Here is a 14498-nt window from a genome sequence, read left to right on the forward strand (position 1 = left end):
TTGAATTGCATTAGATTATGAGTTTCACTTGAACTATTTGGTAATATGCCTTCCCCAGCAAACTAATGTCACCTAAAGAAACAACATGTTGTCACTACTTTAACTTGCAATCTCCCTTCTGACCTTTTCCTAATCCATCTCAATGTTAGGCCATTGTGGTCATTTTTCTTTCACCCTGTTGTCTCTGTGCTGCTTCGCCTCAGTCTCTGTCCTCTCTCGTCCTTGACTTCAACACTTACCAGCTGGCACTCGACCAAGTGAAAAGGCAGCAAGGATGAGTGTACACACCCACCCACACACGCACACCCACCCACACACACACACACATTCTTCTATACAAACTGAATACTTTGTATTGACTTCCATTCATTTTAGTAACTACCTTTATGCCTAAACCAGACATTCTTTTTTTAATTCTAACTGTCACTAGTCCAGCTCTTAATTCTTGAATCAGTGTTTGCTATTTGATGTGCAGGGGATCTTGTTCTCAGACGTTGTTATGGTCAGCTGTCAGGTCCTCCTCCTCCTATGCCTTTCTTCAGAATACAGAAGACTGAGTGTCTACTCTAATATTATAATCCTGTCAAATAGAGTTGACTTGAAATTGTGCATACTTCTACTTCTGGCTTCTGGTTCTCTAACAAACCTCTGGAGGCAGGTAGCCAGAGCTGTGAGCAATAGCATATCAGTCTCTTGAGACTCTGCTTGAACTGGTTGTTGCATTTTCATTGGTCTTTTTTACTGTAGGCCAGTACAGAAGACTGTTTCCCAGCTTGCTAATTTGTGTTTTTTTGTGCCATCGTGTCTTGAAGCTCTGTTGTAACTCCTTACACTCAGGTGGTGTTAAATGTATCATATTTAATTATTCTTTAATTAACTTTTCTTTTTGATTTGGTCAGATGAGACTATGATTAAATGTTTTAGCAGGAAACATTCCAGTCTGTCACTGAACAAAGATTGGATATTTGAAAAATCACCTCATGCATGCCATTAGAAAGGATGGAGGACTTATGTCTTTTTAAATAAAGAAACAAACATCTTCCTTATCTGTGAATGTTTCAATGACGAGCACAAAGATTAGAATAAGGTTTGGTTGTACAGTGTGTGATGTTCAGCCACATCAACGGAAAAAACACACATGAACTGATTTCACTCATGTATGTTCAGATGTCAGAAAATCTTGCAAAACTTCTCAAGACGAAATGCGAGTTCAGACTAAAGAAATATGGCTGGCTGGGAAGAAGCAATGCCAATGTGGACCATATTTAATAGAGAAAAAACTATGGAAAAAGTAATCTCTGATGTCCACTGAGCTTTCAATGCTTAAAGGAAGACATTATTAGACTATGTATTGTGTTAGAAATTGACAAGACGCATAGATTGCTAAGCTTAAAGCTGTCTTGTTACATGCTGGCTTGACCCAATTGTAGTAAAGAACTGGCAGTGGTGAGGATGTTTGCTACTGTAACAGCTGGAGAGCGAAAGGCAGATTTGGAAAATGATCTGTTTTCAAAACCAGGACAGCAAAGAGTTCATTCTCTTCCAACATTACAAGAAAGCTTTTGCATTATGTATGTCATTAAACTTAATGTGTGTTAAAGTAACTAATTGTCTACTTTTGACAGTCTGTTGTTCTTCATACAATTGATTTTGCATGATCACCTACAGCTACGTGAAAAAAATAAATAAATAAAATTCTTGGGCCAGAATATTTATCTATCTGTGGTTGACATGCTGGGCAGCAATGTGTAACTGTACCTAAATGTTCTGCTGTTTCTATGTAACAGTCTGGTTATTTTTAACTCATTACCTTGATATAGTTCATGATCTTTCTGTTGTGATGGATTTGAATGTTTTTATTTCCGCACATTATCGCTTTCTTTGCATTTCTGAGTTTGAAAGTATACAATGCAGACTTTTGTTCAATTGCATGTGCTCTTTGTTTCTGACCTGATAAATGTTGTTTTAGAGCAGGGGTGTCAAACTCCAGTCCTCGAGGGCCGCTGTCCTGCAGTTTTTAGATGTGCCACAGGTACAAAACACTGGAATGAAATGGCTTAATTACCTCCACCTTGTGTAGATCAGTTCTCCAGAGCCTTAATTATTCTATTCAGGTGTGGTGCAGCAGAGGCACATCTAAAAGTTGCAGGACTGCGGCCCTCGAGGACTGGAGTTTGACACCCCTGTTTTAGAGATTTCTTCAATCGTGGCTCAATCGTTTCTATGTTATCAACACAACAAAGTTAAACTAATACAAACACATTTTGAATAGTCATCTGCTTTTTCTTTACCGGTTGCTTTAACATTGTTAACATTTTATACTCTTGTGATTACCTTCTTGATCCACTTTGACATAAGACCAAATGACAAGTTGTTGTTTTACTCAAACACTAAAATACAGTTTTTACACTTTTGAACATCATTTTTACCCTTTTTCTCCTTCTTTCACTACATGGTAACATCTGAGTTTTCTTCACTAACTTCTCTTCTCTCATCTCGATCATTCATGCTACCTGCTGGTCATCCTAAGAGCTTTTCTTCACCATGGTTCATCACTGCTTCCTACAAAACACTTGCTTACTTGTATTCCTTGTCTTTAACTTCAGAACTCATCCAATACCAGATTTGTCTCAATTTAAGTCCCTATATTCTCCATGTAATTCTGGTGCTGTGACCTTTTGGTATAGTATTTGACTGATTTGAGTCATACTTAAAGGACAGGGCCTACTTTGTGTCAATGAGAGACTTTACACAGGAATAGACAAAATAATCATGTATGGGGTTCCATTATGTGGTCTCTCCTTTTTATTGTCTTTATGCTCAGATCATAACAGGCAACAATATATGTAACCATAACTATGCAAATGATGCACAGTTATATTACAATGTGTACAAGAATATTTCAGCTTCACATCTCTGTGTGATACAGGATTGATTCCAAAAGCTTGTTGTTAGTGATGAAGACTTTCCATAATCTAACCTGGTTTATCTCCATGACATATTCACACCCAATCAAAAGTCATTCCCAGATTCAAGTTAATCCAAACATCCAGACTGCTTACATTTGCAGCCACTGTCCCAATCCTCAGGAACAATCTACTTTGCACAATTACATCTGTTGACAACATCAGTCATGTTAAGAAACTCATTGCGCACAGTGCTTTGACTCTACTTAAAATCTATTTTCTGTATCTGCATTTGACCTGTTTAATGGTTTAGATGTTTTTTTATATAGTTTTACAGGTATTTACAGTATGTTCTTGTGTGCTTGTTGTAAATGTAATCGGTAAAGCCCTTTTTATAAACCTGAACTTTAAGGACTTTTATAAAGTCGGTCTTCTTTCACTTGAAGAACATTTTCAAATTAAATGACTTCTATTCCAGCAAGATCCATGTTCTTATCTGTAATCAAATTGGTTACTGGATAAATATTTTCACTGCCTAAAAAGTCAAGCAGGTAGTTGCAACTGAAATAAACCCTTCTCCACCAAAACTAAAAATGTTAATGTCACTTCTATTCTAAAGTTCTTAATCTGACTCCCTACTTTTTTTCTAAAATAATTACCTGAATGGCTTAGTTCCTTTTAGTCAAAGCTTTAACCCCATTTGCTTAGTGTTTCCTTTGACTGTGTGAGTTCTAATTCTAAGTACATCATTAATTTTGGTCTGCAATCCAACTTTACTTCACCTTTAATATGTCACTTCAATATTTCATTTTTTGTTTCGTCATTAAAAGCACAATCATTATGGTGTATCGATACATAGGTTTGAATTTCTTTTTTGGGAAATTTTTTTCCAAACATTTGATTGCCAGTAGAGGGCGATCCATCAGAATGTGGATCTACTAGGTGCGAGGGGCGGGGTAGTAATTTATACATTTTTTCAGTCTTTTTATTTTTGATGAAGAACTTGAGAGAAGGGTCAGGGCTGGAAGTTGCTGCTCTTTACTTTGTTTATTGTGGCAGCAGCTGCTGCTCCAGGCACTGCCTCCTTCCCCAACTTCATCTGCTTTATTTTTATTTAAGAATTTCTGTCCTCCTCTGGCTTTTCTTACTGCTTACTATCATCATCTTGACCCTCTGTCTTTCACCTTCTCACTTGAACAGTTGAAATAATTACCATGATGTTTTTCATTCTGGATTATTAGATATGCTGTCACAGTGAGCTCTGCCGTTTGGCCTCCCCACCCTTCTTGACTATTGAGGTTTTTGTTTTTTCTGCTTTTGTTCAAAGTGGCTTGATTGTGCCTTAATTCAACATTATTCTGCTTCATTAACATACCACTCACCTCTACTAAAAATGTTTTCCTAGCATTTATGTCAGTGTTTTAAATGCAGTGTAATGAGATCTGCAGGGAGACAATGTGAATGGAAATTGTGCCGAGTGGAAAATGACCTCGGGGCAGAAGAAATTCTCTTCTGTTTGTTTGTTGCTTGAATTGTCTTTCTGATTTTTAAGAAAGGTCCAAAAGCATTTCTTGTGTTGTCTTTTTACACCTTGTTTTGCTCCTCTCATCAGGCTCAACTTTTGTTAGTCTCTATTTCTATACATTAACTATTTTTGTTTTGTTTTGTTTTGGTGCTCCCCTGCAAAGAGATGTTAAAAGTCTGGCAACAAATAAAGGCCTGAGGGTGGACTTGGCTTTAAGCATTTCCAAAGGGCATTCCAGTAAACAAACATCAATGTAACTCGGTGCCTTTAATCTGCTGCTTTTGTTCTGTAATCACTTTAAGTCCGAGCCTTAGCTGTACAGTTGAAACGGTTTACCTGTTAGCATGCGTCTTGTGCTTTCCACTTGTGTCCATTTTGTCATCTTTAAGAAAGTAGAGTGCAGATTGTTCATATGGTCATGCTCCCTTCTTGGCTGTTGAACTTCCTGTTTTTCTCAACTACTTCTGGCCTGAGGATCAAATAAAAAAAAAAAAAACTATAAAGCATCATCCATGTCCCTTTCATTTTTTCCTTCTAATGAAAGGTTAAGTATGTTTAATGAAATTGCACTAAAATGCAATGTCGTCTTACAATTCTGTTTTTGGTTTGAATGTGTCGATTAAATAGGAATTACAAAGTGGCTTTTAAGAACATTGGGTCTCTCTAATACATTTCTTCTGACTACAATGAAAGCAATCAATAAAGAGTTGTTTAAAGAGCAGTGTGTAATGCTTTAGTCGGTTAGATTGGGACACCAGAGAGATGGTTCCACACAAAACATTTTTATGTCTTTTTCTTTATAAACCTTTAAAGGTCAATTTTCAAGCTATCCTAACTATGAAACATATTTCACTCTACATTTAACGGCTCTCCTTGTTTCCTTTCACACATATGTCATAAGTTTTATTCAAATGTTTCTCTTGCTGATTATCTTAATCACCTCATTAATGTGAGCAACAGTATCACAGTGAGAACAGCTAATAGTGCTAATCTTTCAAGCAATGTTAGGTTGTTCAGAGATGACCTCACTGGGTTCCTTTTGTCTTGTGCCATGTGTGTTTGTCATGCTAGGCTGTATAAATGTGTGTGGGTGTGCGTGTGTTTGTGTGTGAGGACACATATTTGTGTGTGGATGTAGCTTTGCTCGTATCAATGTGTCTGAGTCTCACCAGTCTCCTTCTGTCCTGTCCTGTGCTTTCTCTCTTGTTGTGTGTGAACTCGTTCGTTTAGCTATCGGTACTCAGCGGAGGAGGAGTCCCAGTGCCGTTGCCTCTGAGATCTTCGAACCTCACCTGGGTAGCCACATATTACAGGTAGGAATTATTCAATGCTTACAAGTTCCTTTAATTTCTTTACTCTACTTACCCAATGTAGTACATACACAAATCCTCTAAATTCCACTTTAATTTATATTAAGCCTTTAACACTTTACAATCCTTTTAAAAATATGGCTTACCATATTATAGGCAAATGTTGGGGTGGTTTTATTTTACATAAAAATAGTTATGTTTTGTGTTTCTTTGAAGGATTAGAGCCCTTTCAGTTCAGATTGTTGAAGATACTTTTCCTATGAATGATGATGTTTCTCAGAATTATAAAACAACATCATAACCACTGTAATGTTTCCTTCACTACACTTTATAAGCAGGAACATGCAAGAAAAATACATTGTATTCTCAGTCAAAAATATTTTACTCCTACAGTCTATTTGTAAAATCAAACAAAATGTATTTTATCGTAATGTATGATATTTGCTATTTTGGTCTACCTTTGGTTAATTGTATCACTCCTCCTGAGATCAGTTTTATGCAATGACAATAGACTGTTACTGTTATTTCCAGCACTTTACGATATAGAGATAAGCATTTAAACATTTGTGTGGTCTATTACTTATGGAGCACTTTAACTTCCCCCCTTTTGACTCCAAATCAGCGGCCAAGGAGAATGCCCTCAATTTAAAGAAAAACACACCAGGTTAAATGCATTCCAGGATTAGTACATCAGTAACCATCTGCATCATATTTCCTTGTAGGTCATCTGGAAATATATTTTTGATCAATATACTGATTACAGTGTTCACTGTTGAGGCACTCTGTTTAAATCAGTAGGAATGTGTGCCTCATCAGAAGTAGCTCTCTTTATCATGCACAAAGTTCATGAACTCATTATAAGTTCTGAAGGTTGTTTCTTAACTTTCAAATTTCCAAATGTCTCATAATTTCTTTTAGTGGAACTGAATTCGTACAGCACTTTTACTACTTGCAAGTGTTTACTCTCACTTAATAAAGTAGACTTAATGAAACGTATAAATGCATTTACACCAAAATCATTCTTCCAGTTTAAACTTAATAAATAGTTTCAGGAAGCTCTGATCATTCATGAAACATCTTTAAAAATGTGAACTTTGGATGCTAACATTAGCATTTGGGACATCTATGCTGATGATACATGTTTAGCTTTGAGATGCTATTTTAAGCTGGAAAGCTTCACTGCTAACTCCTTTCACATAACTTGAACACAAACACAATAGTCTTTTCCAGATTCCTGTCATTTTGGTTTTTGAACCCCCAGTGAACTGAGAGAAGCTGCTTCATTGTCTATCACCATTCTTCAAGGATGTTGCTTGTGCATCACATTTACAGGAAAGAACATTTTTAATTTGTCAAAATACATTCCCTAAAAAGGATGCTGCAGCATGAACAAACTTGACCGCATCATTTGCTTATTTTGAAAAAGGGATTTTTACACACCAGTTATATTAAACTAGGTCTACAGTTGATGCATTGAACTTGGTGAAAGGGAATGTGAACCAATTGCACTGCACCTGCCTGTTGGCCTCAATACCTTTTATTTCCAAATTATAATGAAATCAACTCAGAATTAATGTAACTTTTAAAACTTTTAATGTAGATATGTTATATTAAAAATAAAAATTTTATATATTTAATGGTAATATATACCAACAGTAGCTGTATTTTTTGTATATTAAAAAATACAGTTACTGGTGGTATAATCAATTTAAGTGTATCTTATTCATTTGACCTAGTCCCCCAAATGCTTTATTGGGTATTAATTTGAAAAGCTTCGGGTAAAATGACAAAAGTAAACAAATACTTTTACTCACTAACTATGAAGAAAGAAATACTTTTACTCACTAACTGTGAAGACACAAATACTTTTACTCACTAACTGTGAAGATCGAGGAGGAGCAAATTTACTTTTATCTGTTTTGTTGTTCAGTGATATTTAATTCATAATGTCTTCTTCTAAATCATAGACCTGTAAAACTTTACAATCCAATAACAAAACCTTTTCAAATACTCTTTTTTTTTTCCACAAATTTGTCATTTGAATCATTTCCTATAATTTACTTGTCAGACACCAAATTATTCTTCATAATTATTTCATACTTTTACATTCTTAGCCTAGTAATTCTTCTTAATTCAGCTTCGGATTTTACACCAAACAAGACTTCAATTATTCCTCAACATGCAGCTCTTACTGCAGCTAAGCTGGGTTATTAAATGGAATTACGAAAGTATGATAATGACTGGGTTATCATGGTTCACTCCCTGGGGTTTGTGTGTGTCTGTGTGTTTCTTGCGGCTTTAATTCTTAACATGCTCCACTCTTTATCTATTTAACATACAGCCCAAAGGCTGAGCTTTAAAGATCACAGCCAGGTTTATGCGATACCACAACTGCTAGAATCTGGTAGTGTGTGTGTGCGCGTATGTGTGTGTGGCTCAATATCTTACCCTCTTTGTAAATGTGCATATATTGCTCCATTTTAAGTTATTGCTCTGTAAATGTATGTGTATTCTGACAAGACAGACAGACACACATGCACACACACACGCCTGCACACCCCCGCACACACACACACACACACACAAACACACAAAACAGGACTGATCCATTAGGATTTTCTATGCTACAGAAAAAGAAAACAGTTAATGGCAGCAGTGGCTCATTTAGTGGCTTCACCTGGGGGAGAAACATGGCTGAACAGAGGAAGTAGTCGTAAAATGTTCAGCTCTGCCTATACAGTTTCTTTGGCACTGAGGTCAGGTCTAAGTGATGGCAGTTCTAAAACATTGACTCTGTTCTTCTAATGCCACTTTGTTGCTAATTTGGTGGGAATCTTCAGGTCGTATTTTATCCAGAAGACTTGGTAACCAAGCTTCAGCCTCCTGGACGAGGTCTTGAGATGTTTCTTCTATATTTCCACATAATGAAAATTTGTGTAAATTTGCTCTCTCTTGATGAGAGCAAAAATTTAGGCACCCCAAATGGTTGCTATGGGAGACAAAAAAAATTCTTAAACATGCATGAGAGAATCAAAGCAAATCTCCAGGTATGTTTTTGATGAGGAAATAACATTCTAATATGATATACAACAAGAATAACATTACAACATGTTCTGTAAAATAGAGCATGTTAATATGTTAGCTGAAATATCTCCAAATGAAAGGCATCATGGTGCTAGCTAGAGGAGGAATGAAGAGTTTAGTTTTGATCGGAACGTTTTTTCCTAACAATGATTGAAACAAGGAGAATGATCATTTTCTGGTCCAGTCGCTGGTGTCATCCATGTTTTTTGATGCAACTGCTTCAACACTACCAGTACTGTGTGGGTTACTTTTACAACATAGTTACTGATTGTTATAAAGAATCTCATTGTTCCAGAGTATTTATTACATTTTATTTGCTTTTTATCTCTTTGATTGCAACAGAATGTACTTCTGTTCTTCCACTTAGAAAAACGTTACCTGGAAGTCGTCTCTGTGTGCCTTGTTGATGATTTGTGTTTGGTGTGTGTAGGTGATAAAGCAACCAGTCTGCTGCTAGTTGGTTTATCATGTTTTTACCGCTTAGCTTCCTGTAAAATGAAGCTTCAGCTGCACCAGTTCTGAGTAATAGTAACACATTGTGATTCGTCTTATTATAAATGATGACAGCTTTGACACAATGGAGAATAAACCAGTTTATTACCTGTTACTAATAAAAATATTGATGTTTATTCCCATCTTTGAACACAACAGGTTCACAGAGCTACAACCTCAGCATAGATCATCAATCTAGAGCTGCCAGCTTATGACTGGTTCATTTAAATGAAATTTGTTGAACCAGAGAAACATTTCATACAGAAATTAATAAAAAAAATCAACACACCTTATTTTTGTACAACTGCTTATACACATTCACAATGCATTTCTTGGTCTCTTTTGACCAAATATATGTTGTCGGCATGATAAATGGTGAATATTTAAAGGCATATCACACTTGTCTTTGTTTGATTTATCTGGCCAACATGGTGGAAATAACCAGAGGCAGAGTTTGACATAGAGCAGTTTGAACGTATGATTTGTTTGCAGATTCAAGCGGCAGCATCCTTCCATTAGATCAGAGCTTGTTACTGTATGATCAGAGGTGATACATCAGCCCACACTGGTTTATGCACTGCTCACAGAGCAAACTATCAGAGCGGGATGGAAGCTGGAAACTAACGAGTACCGTTCCAGAGGTCCCACTGGTCGGGACGTCACAGCTTAGTGCTGCTTACAGCTGTATCTATTACGCATCTTTATCCTCGCATGTGTTCTTTATCTGTCCTGCTTCACTCTGACAGACAGCCACCACACAGAGGAAGAGTGTCGCCGTGACAACCCGTTCTCCTTTCCGTCCGCTCTGCAAATCATGTTGTCATGTGTGAGTGTTAACATGGAGCTGGAACAAGACAAGCTGCCACGCATCACCTCACAATTTTGAGTGTAGCTGCCATGTTGAGCCTGTGCATGTGTGTGTGTGAGTGTTAACACCATGCTCTGATCCTTCAGGTGGAGACATTAGACATCCCCTAACACCTTGTTTTAATCCCTGGAGAGTCGCTATGACAACCGTATGAGACAGAGCAGATTGAATCCGATATGAGATACGGAGTGGCAGAAACAATGTGGAGCCTTTCTCACCTGGAAGAGGTGTGTGTAGCTTTCAGGTTGATAGAGATTTTTTTATTATGGTTTTGCTTTGAATATGTATAGATTTATACTTTACCTTCTTCCAATTATGCTATTGAACTTATCTTAGATTGCCCTTATTGTGAGGCATTGTTAACTTGAAACTTTATCTAGTGACAGTGGCAAGCTGAGGACCTGGAGACCAGGAGGATGGTTGCTCATCGATGACCATAATGGTTTAGAATCTCCATAAAAAGCTCCACAGAAGATCAGCAATACAAAGGCCAAAAAACAAAGCAGAAAGATCAGGGAGAAAGTTCTGGTGAAGACATCCAGTAAAGGTCTCATAGTCAGGAATCAAACCCAGGTTGAAGATTGTGTGCTCTGAATGCCTGCTATACGCCACGCCGTCCCACACCATGGCACTGCACGCTACATTTGAATTGCACCTATTTTATGTTCTGTTAAGGTCTCACTTATGTTGTTCAGCCAGATTTGTGAGCTGTTGTTACCCAGTTAATCAGTCTCATCCTGTCCCTATTCTAGTAATCACTCCTCTCAGGACTCATTGTCCTCACTCATTGTCAGATCCTCCTCCTATCACTCTTCGTACTCACCCATCTCTCCTTAAATGTCTGTGTTAAATTATTCCCTGAGCTTCATTTGTTTGAATTTTGCCCCCAACTTTAGCCTTTCTTTATTAAAGTCTTATTTTAACATTAAACATTTTGACTGTATCTCCCTATTAGTTAATTCAGCAATGACAAGACACAAATTTTAACCTGTACAATTTGAAATGTTACAAGCACTAATTTGGCAGCAATGTCATTTTGTGGTTGGGTGTGTTTTCTCCGGGGGGCTAGAATAATCTTACTTTCTGCTGGAAATAACATTTTAATCTCCCCACTTAAACCTGTTTCAGTTCGCGTGTCTCATGCTGTGTAGAAGCATGAGACACACGAACTAGAAGTGTTCCTGAAACATTGCAAGAAACATGTCGTTCTTCGGCCTTTTCAGCAGAGAAAGAAGGCCAGCCTGTTGGCAGCAAATTGGCCTCATTAATCTCCAGCCTAATTGATTGTGAGAAGTTTGAGGATGACATTTTAAGAAAGCCTAGCGGACAGGGCGTAGTGTGATTGATTTGGCTAAAACGCAGCACTAATGAATGCCAGCCAGTCACTTAGGTGGTAGAGACCAGACACTAATATCACAGAGATTAGGCCAGAGAGGTTGATAATGCTTAATGAAGAGAGAGCAGGAGTGAGAGAGAAGCATCATTAAACAGCATGTTCAGATTGTATTTGAATGAACTTTATCCACCATAAATAGAGATCGTTGTGTAAGAAAATTTGCCTTCTGTCTTTGTCTAGGTGTAAGTTTTACTAAGGCCTGTATCATAGACAAGATCAAATCCTGACTGAGAGCTTTCTCTCTGGAGTGTGTATGTTGTCCTTTTACATACACAAGTACTTTCCCTGTCCTCCAGTTCTCTGACTGTTGATGGAGGACGTTCCCTTCTGACATAGACCTTAGCCTACTACAGTGTGGTTTATCTGCAGCTAGCTTAAGACCATGTTCCAAAATGAGCAACTCATTCTGGCGAACATAGAATGGATCCAATCTAGAAAAGCTTAAAAGTTCCTACTATATATTTGTCGCTTTAAACATTTCAGTGGTTTCTTACTTCAAACTTATTCAGGTTTTTATTGCGCTTCCAACAAATATGATTATAGTATTAAAAAATATACCTTTATTTTTACTTTGTGAATATGTATTTTAAAATGTTTCAATTTGAGTACATGAAAAAGTGAAGGCAGTTTTTTGTTGTTGTTGCTGATCAAATGAAACTGCTGGTGTTTTTGGACTTTAAAGAACAGATTGATGTTTAGTTCTTTAAAGATGCCATGTGGTGTTTAAGGATGGTGAGCAGCAGACAGACGGGACTAATTAACCAGACTGGGAAAGAAGGGATCAAAGTACACCTGTGTGCTCTTTAGTCTAAAAAGTGGGAAAAGAAGTTAAACAATATTTTATTTCTTCTTAACTAAAGTTGAACAGCAAGGTAGGATAGAAGAAAGCAATTTGTGAGTTTACAGCATAACTTTGCAAAGCATATTTACTATTTAGATAAATATTTTGGGCTCAGAAATGGTGAGGAGCAAACTGGGTTAGTGAGAGAGGAAGATGAGATGATGATAACACTTAAATTCTAGATATCTAAAATGAGCTTATAACAAGACATATTAAGTTAAGGTATCACTAATTACATTATAAATAGTATAATTTATATCAGATTTACCATTAAGTTGTATGGAAGATTTATTTCAAGACTTAGGTCAGACTAGTCCAAATTAAATTTCAGATAACTTGTAAGCAAATAATGACTTTGCAAAAGTAAATTAGAGATATAGGAAATTATAACTTTGACTTGTTTGAATTTCTTTTAAGATATCTCCAAATGAATTAGAAATATCTTGAATATCTTGAACATAGTCAGCTTTTCTACTTCTCATACCTTGAATTAACATTCTGTCTAGTTAAAACATCTGAAGTTTATTTCAAACTTTCAATTAAATAATGAGAAAAAATAATTTTTTGGAAATACACCATTGGGCCTCGGCTCATAAGATAATGAGAATAGTTTAATGATAAAACTTTGATCAATAGTCAGGACATAACATGGTTTTAACATAAAATCACTTTTGTTTTTAAACAACTTGCCATGCTGAAATTCATTTCTTACTATTCAGCTCTATTTTCCGTCTATTTACCATTTCCTCAGGATTTATGTTGACTGGAAAATAGTTTGAAAATCTGATATGTAACCTGTCATTCATTTGTCCCCAAAAAGCCCCAAAAACATTGTTCTGTAAGTAATGGGAAACATGCAGGGTGAACTATTTGGAGAGCGCAGTTATTAATTTGTCTGAATAAAGCCTTCCATGGGCAATAGAAAGAAAAAAAAAGTCACATTTTATTCTTTATGAAGCTTCATCCTCACCTTTTTTGACACTGCCTCTAAATTTGCAAAAATCTTTATGTTTCTGTGGGGTTTTTCTGTCAAGATGGGCTCCTGAGTGAACATTCATGAGAAATAATATGAACTTTTTTTATTTTAGCAAATGGCTGCAATGAAACAAAGAGTGAATAATTTAAAGGGATCTGAATACTTCCGTACCCACTGTACATACATGCACTACGTCTATTTTATCTATAAATTGCAATAATATTGGCATGTAAGAGATGTGCTTGAACAGATCTTTTTGCAGGATACAAGTGAATTTTAAACGTTATGTTTTTGTGATTCATTCAGGTTTCAAGCTTTCAAATGTTTTGTGGTTTCACTTATGTATGAATTTTGCCCTTTGAACTTTCTTCTGTTGAAAGATGTATTCCTCTTCTTCAGTGGCGTAGATCAAGATGACATTTTCAGTTTTTTCTTTTCTACATCTATAAACTGCATCTTAAAAATAGGCATGATTCTCAGTTTTTCACATTTTGTTACATTAAATGGCAGCAAAGTATCAAACAGTAAATTACAATTTAATGCTGCGTCCATGAAGTACCATGACCTGTCCTGTTTGACAATGTCAGAATCTTTGGTCGTCTTGGCCTGCAGCTGACATGCTACCATCTTGTTCTGCAGAGCACAAACCAGATGTAACATAGCCGTGTGATGTCACTACAGTAGGTGGGAAATTAAAAATGACAGCAAACTGCACACAGATATGAAACTTGTTTCCTGTAAGCCTGTCAATCTTTCTGACAGCCAGTAAGTGTTACTACAGGTAAATTTTCATATATCGACTTGGAGAGGTGGTGGACAGACTTAATGATGGCACTGGGAATCCAGCAGGTGAAGAGCAGTTCACACAGGCATGAAGCAAAACGGAAAAGACACAACAAATTTATATCAAGCTGATCTATTTTCCAATTATTATTTTTATTCACCAGATTTAAACAAGCTCAGTTCTTTTTGTCTTTAACCCTCCTACTGATAATCAATACACACTGTCACCTCTACTGTCATTATATGAGTAAAAATGAAGCAAATAGAAAAAGCAAGGCAGGGACCAACTAAACAAACCTTTAGCTTGGAGGAACACG

The 14498-nt window shown here is 36.5% G+C and overlaps 1 protein-coding gene and 1 long non-coding RNA gene across 4 annotated transcripts in view; both read left to right on the top strand.

Annotated features, from left to right (window-relative positions):
- LOC122846013 (neuronal PAS domain-containing protein 3) overlaps window positions 1-14498 on the top strand; it is a 270382-nt gene that overhangs the window by 141468 nt on the left and 114416 nt on the right. For all 3 annotated transcript variants that reach the window (XM_044142661.1, XM_044142662.1, XM_044142663.1), the window contains one exon: window positions 5662-5744. In XM_044142661.1, the coding sequence (XP_043998596.1) occupies window positions 5662-5744 (83 nt within the window). The remainder of the gene's footprint in view (window positions 1-5661; window positions 5745-14498) is intronic.
- On the top strand, window positions 10061-10641 carry LOC122846015. Its single transcript, XR_006373181.1, has 3 exons — window positions 10061-10143; window positions 10272-10412; window positions 10566-10641. It is a non-coding gene; the product is annotated as an uncharacterized LOC122846015 (long non-coding RNA).

This window comes from Gambusia affinis, linkage group LG16, assembly GCF_019740435.1.
Source record: "Gambusia affinis linkage group LG16, SWU_Gaff_1.0, whole genome shotgun sequence".
In the NCBI taxonomy this organism is placed as follows: domain Eukaryota; kingdom Metazoa; phylum Chordata; class Actinopteri; order Cyprinodontiformes; family Poeciliidae; genus Gambusia; species Gambusia affinis.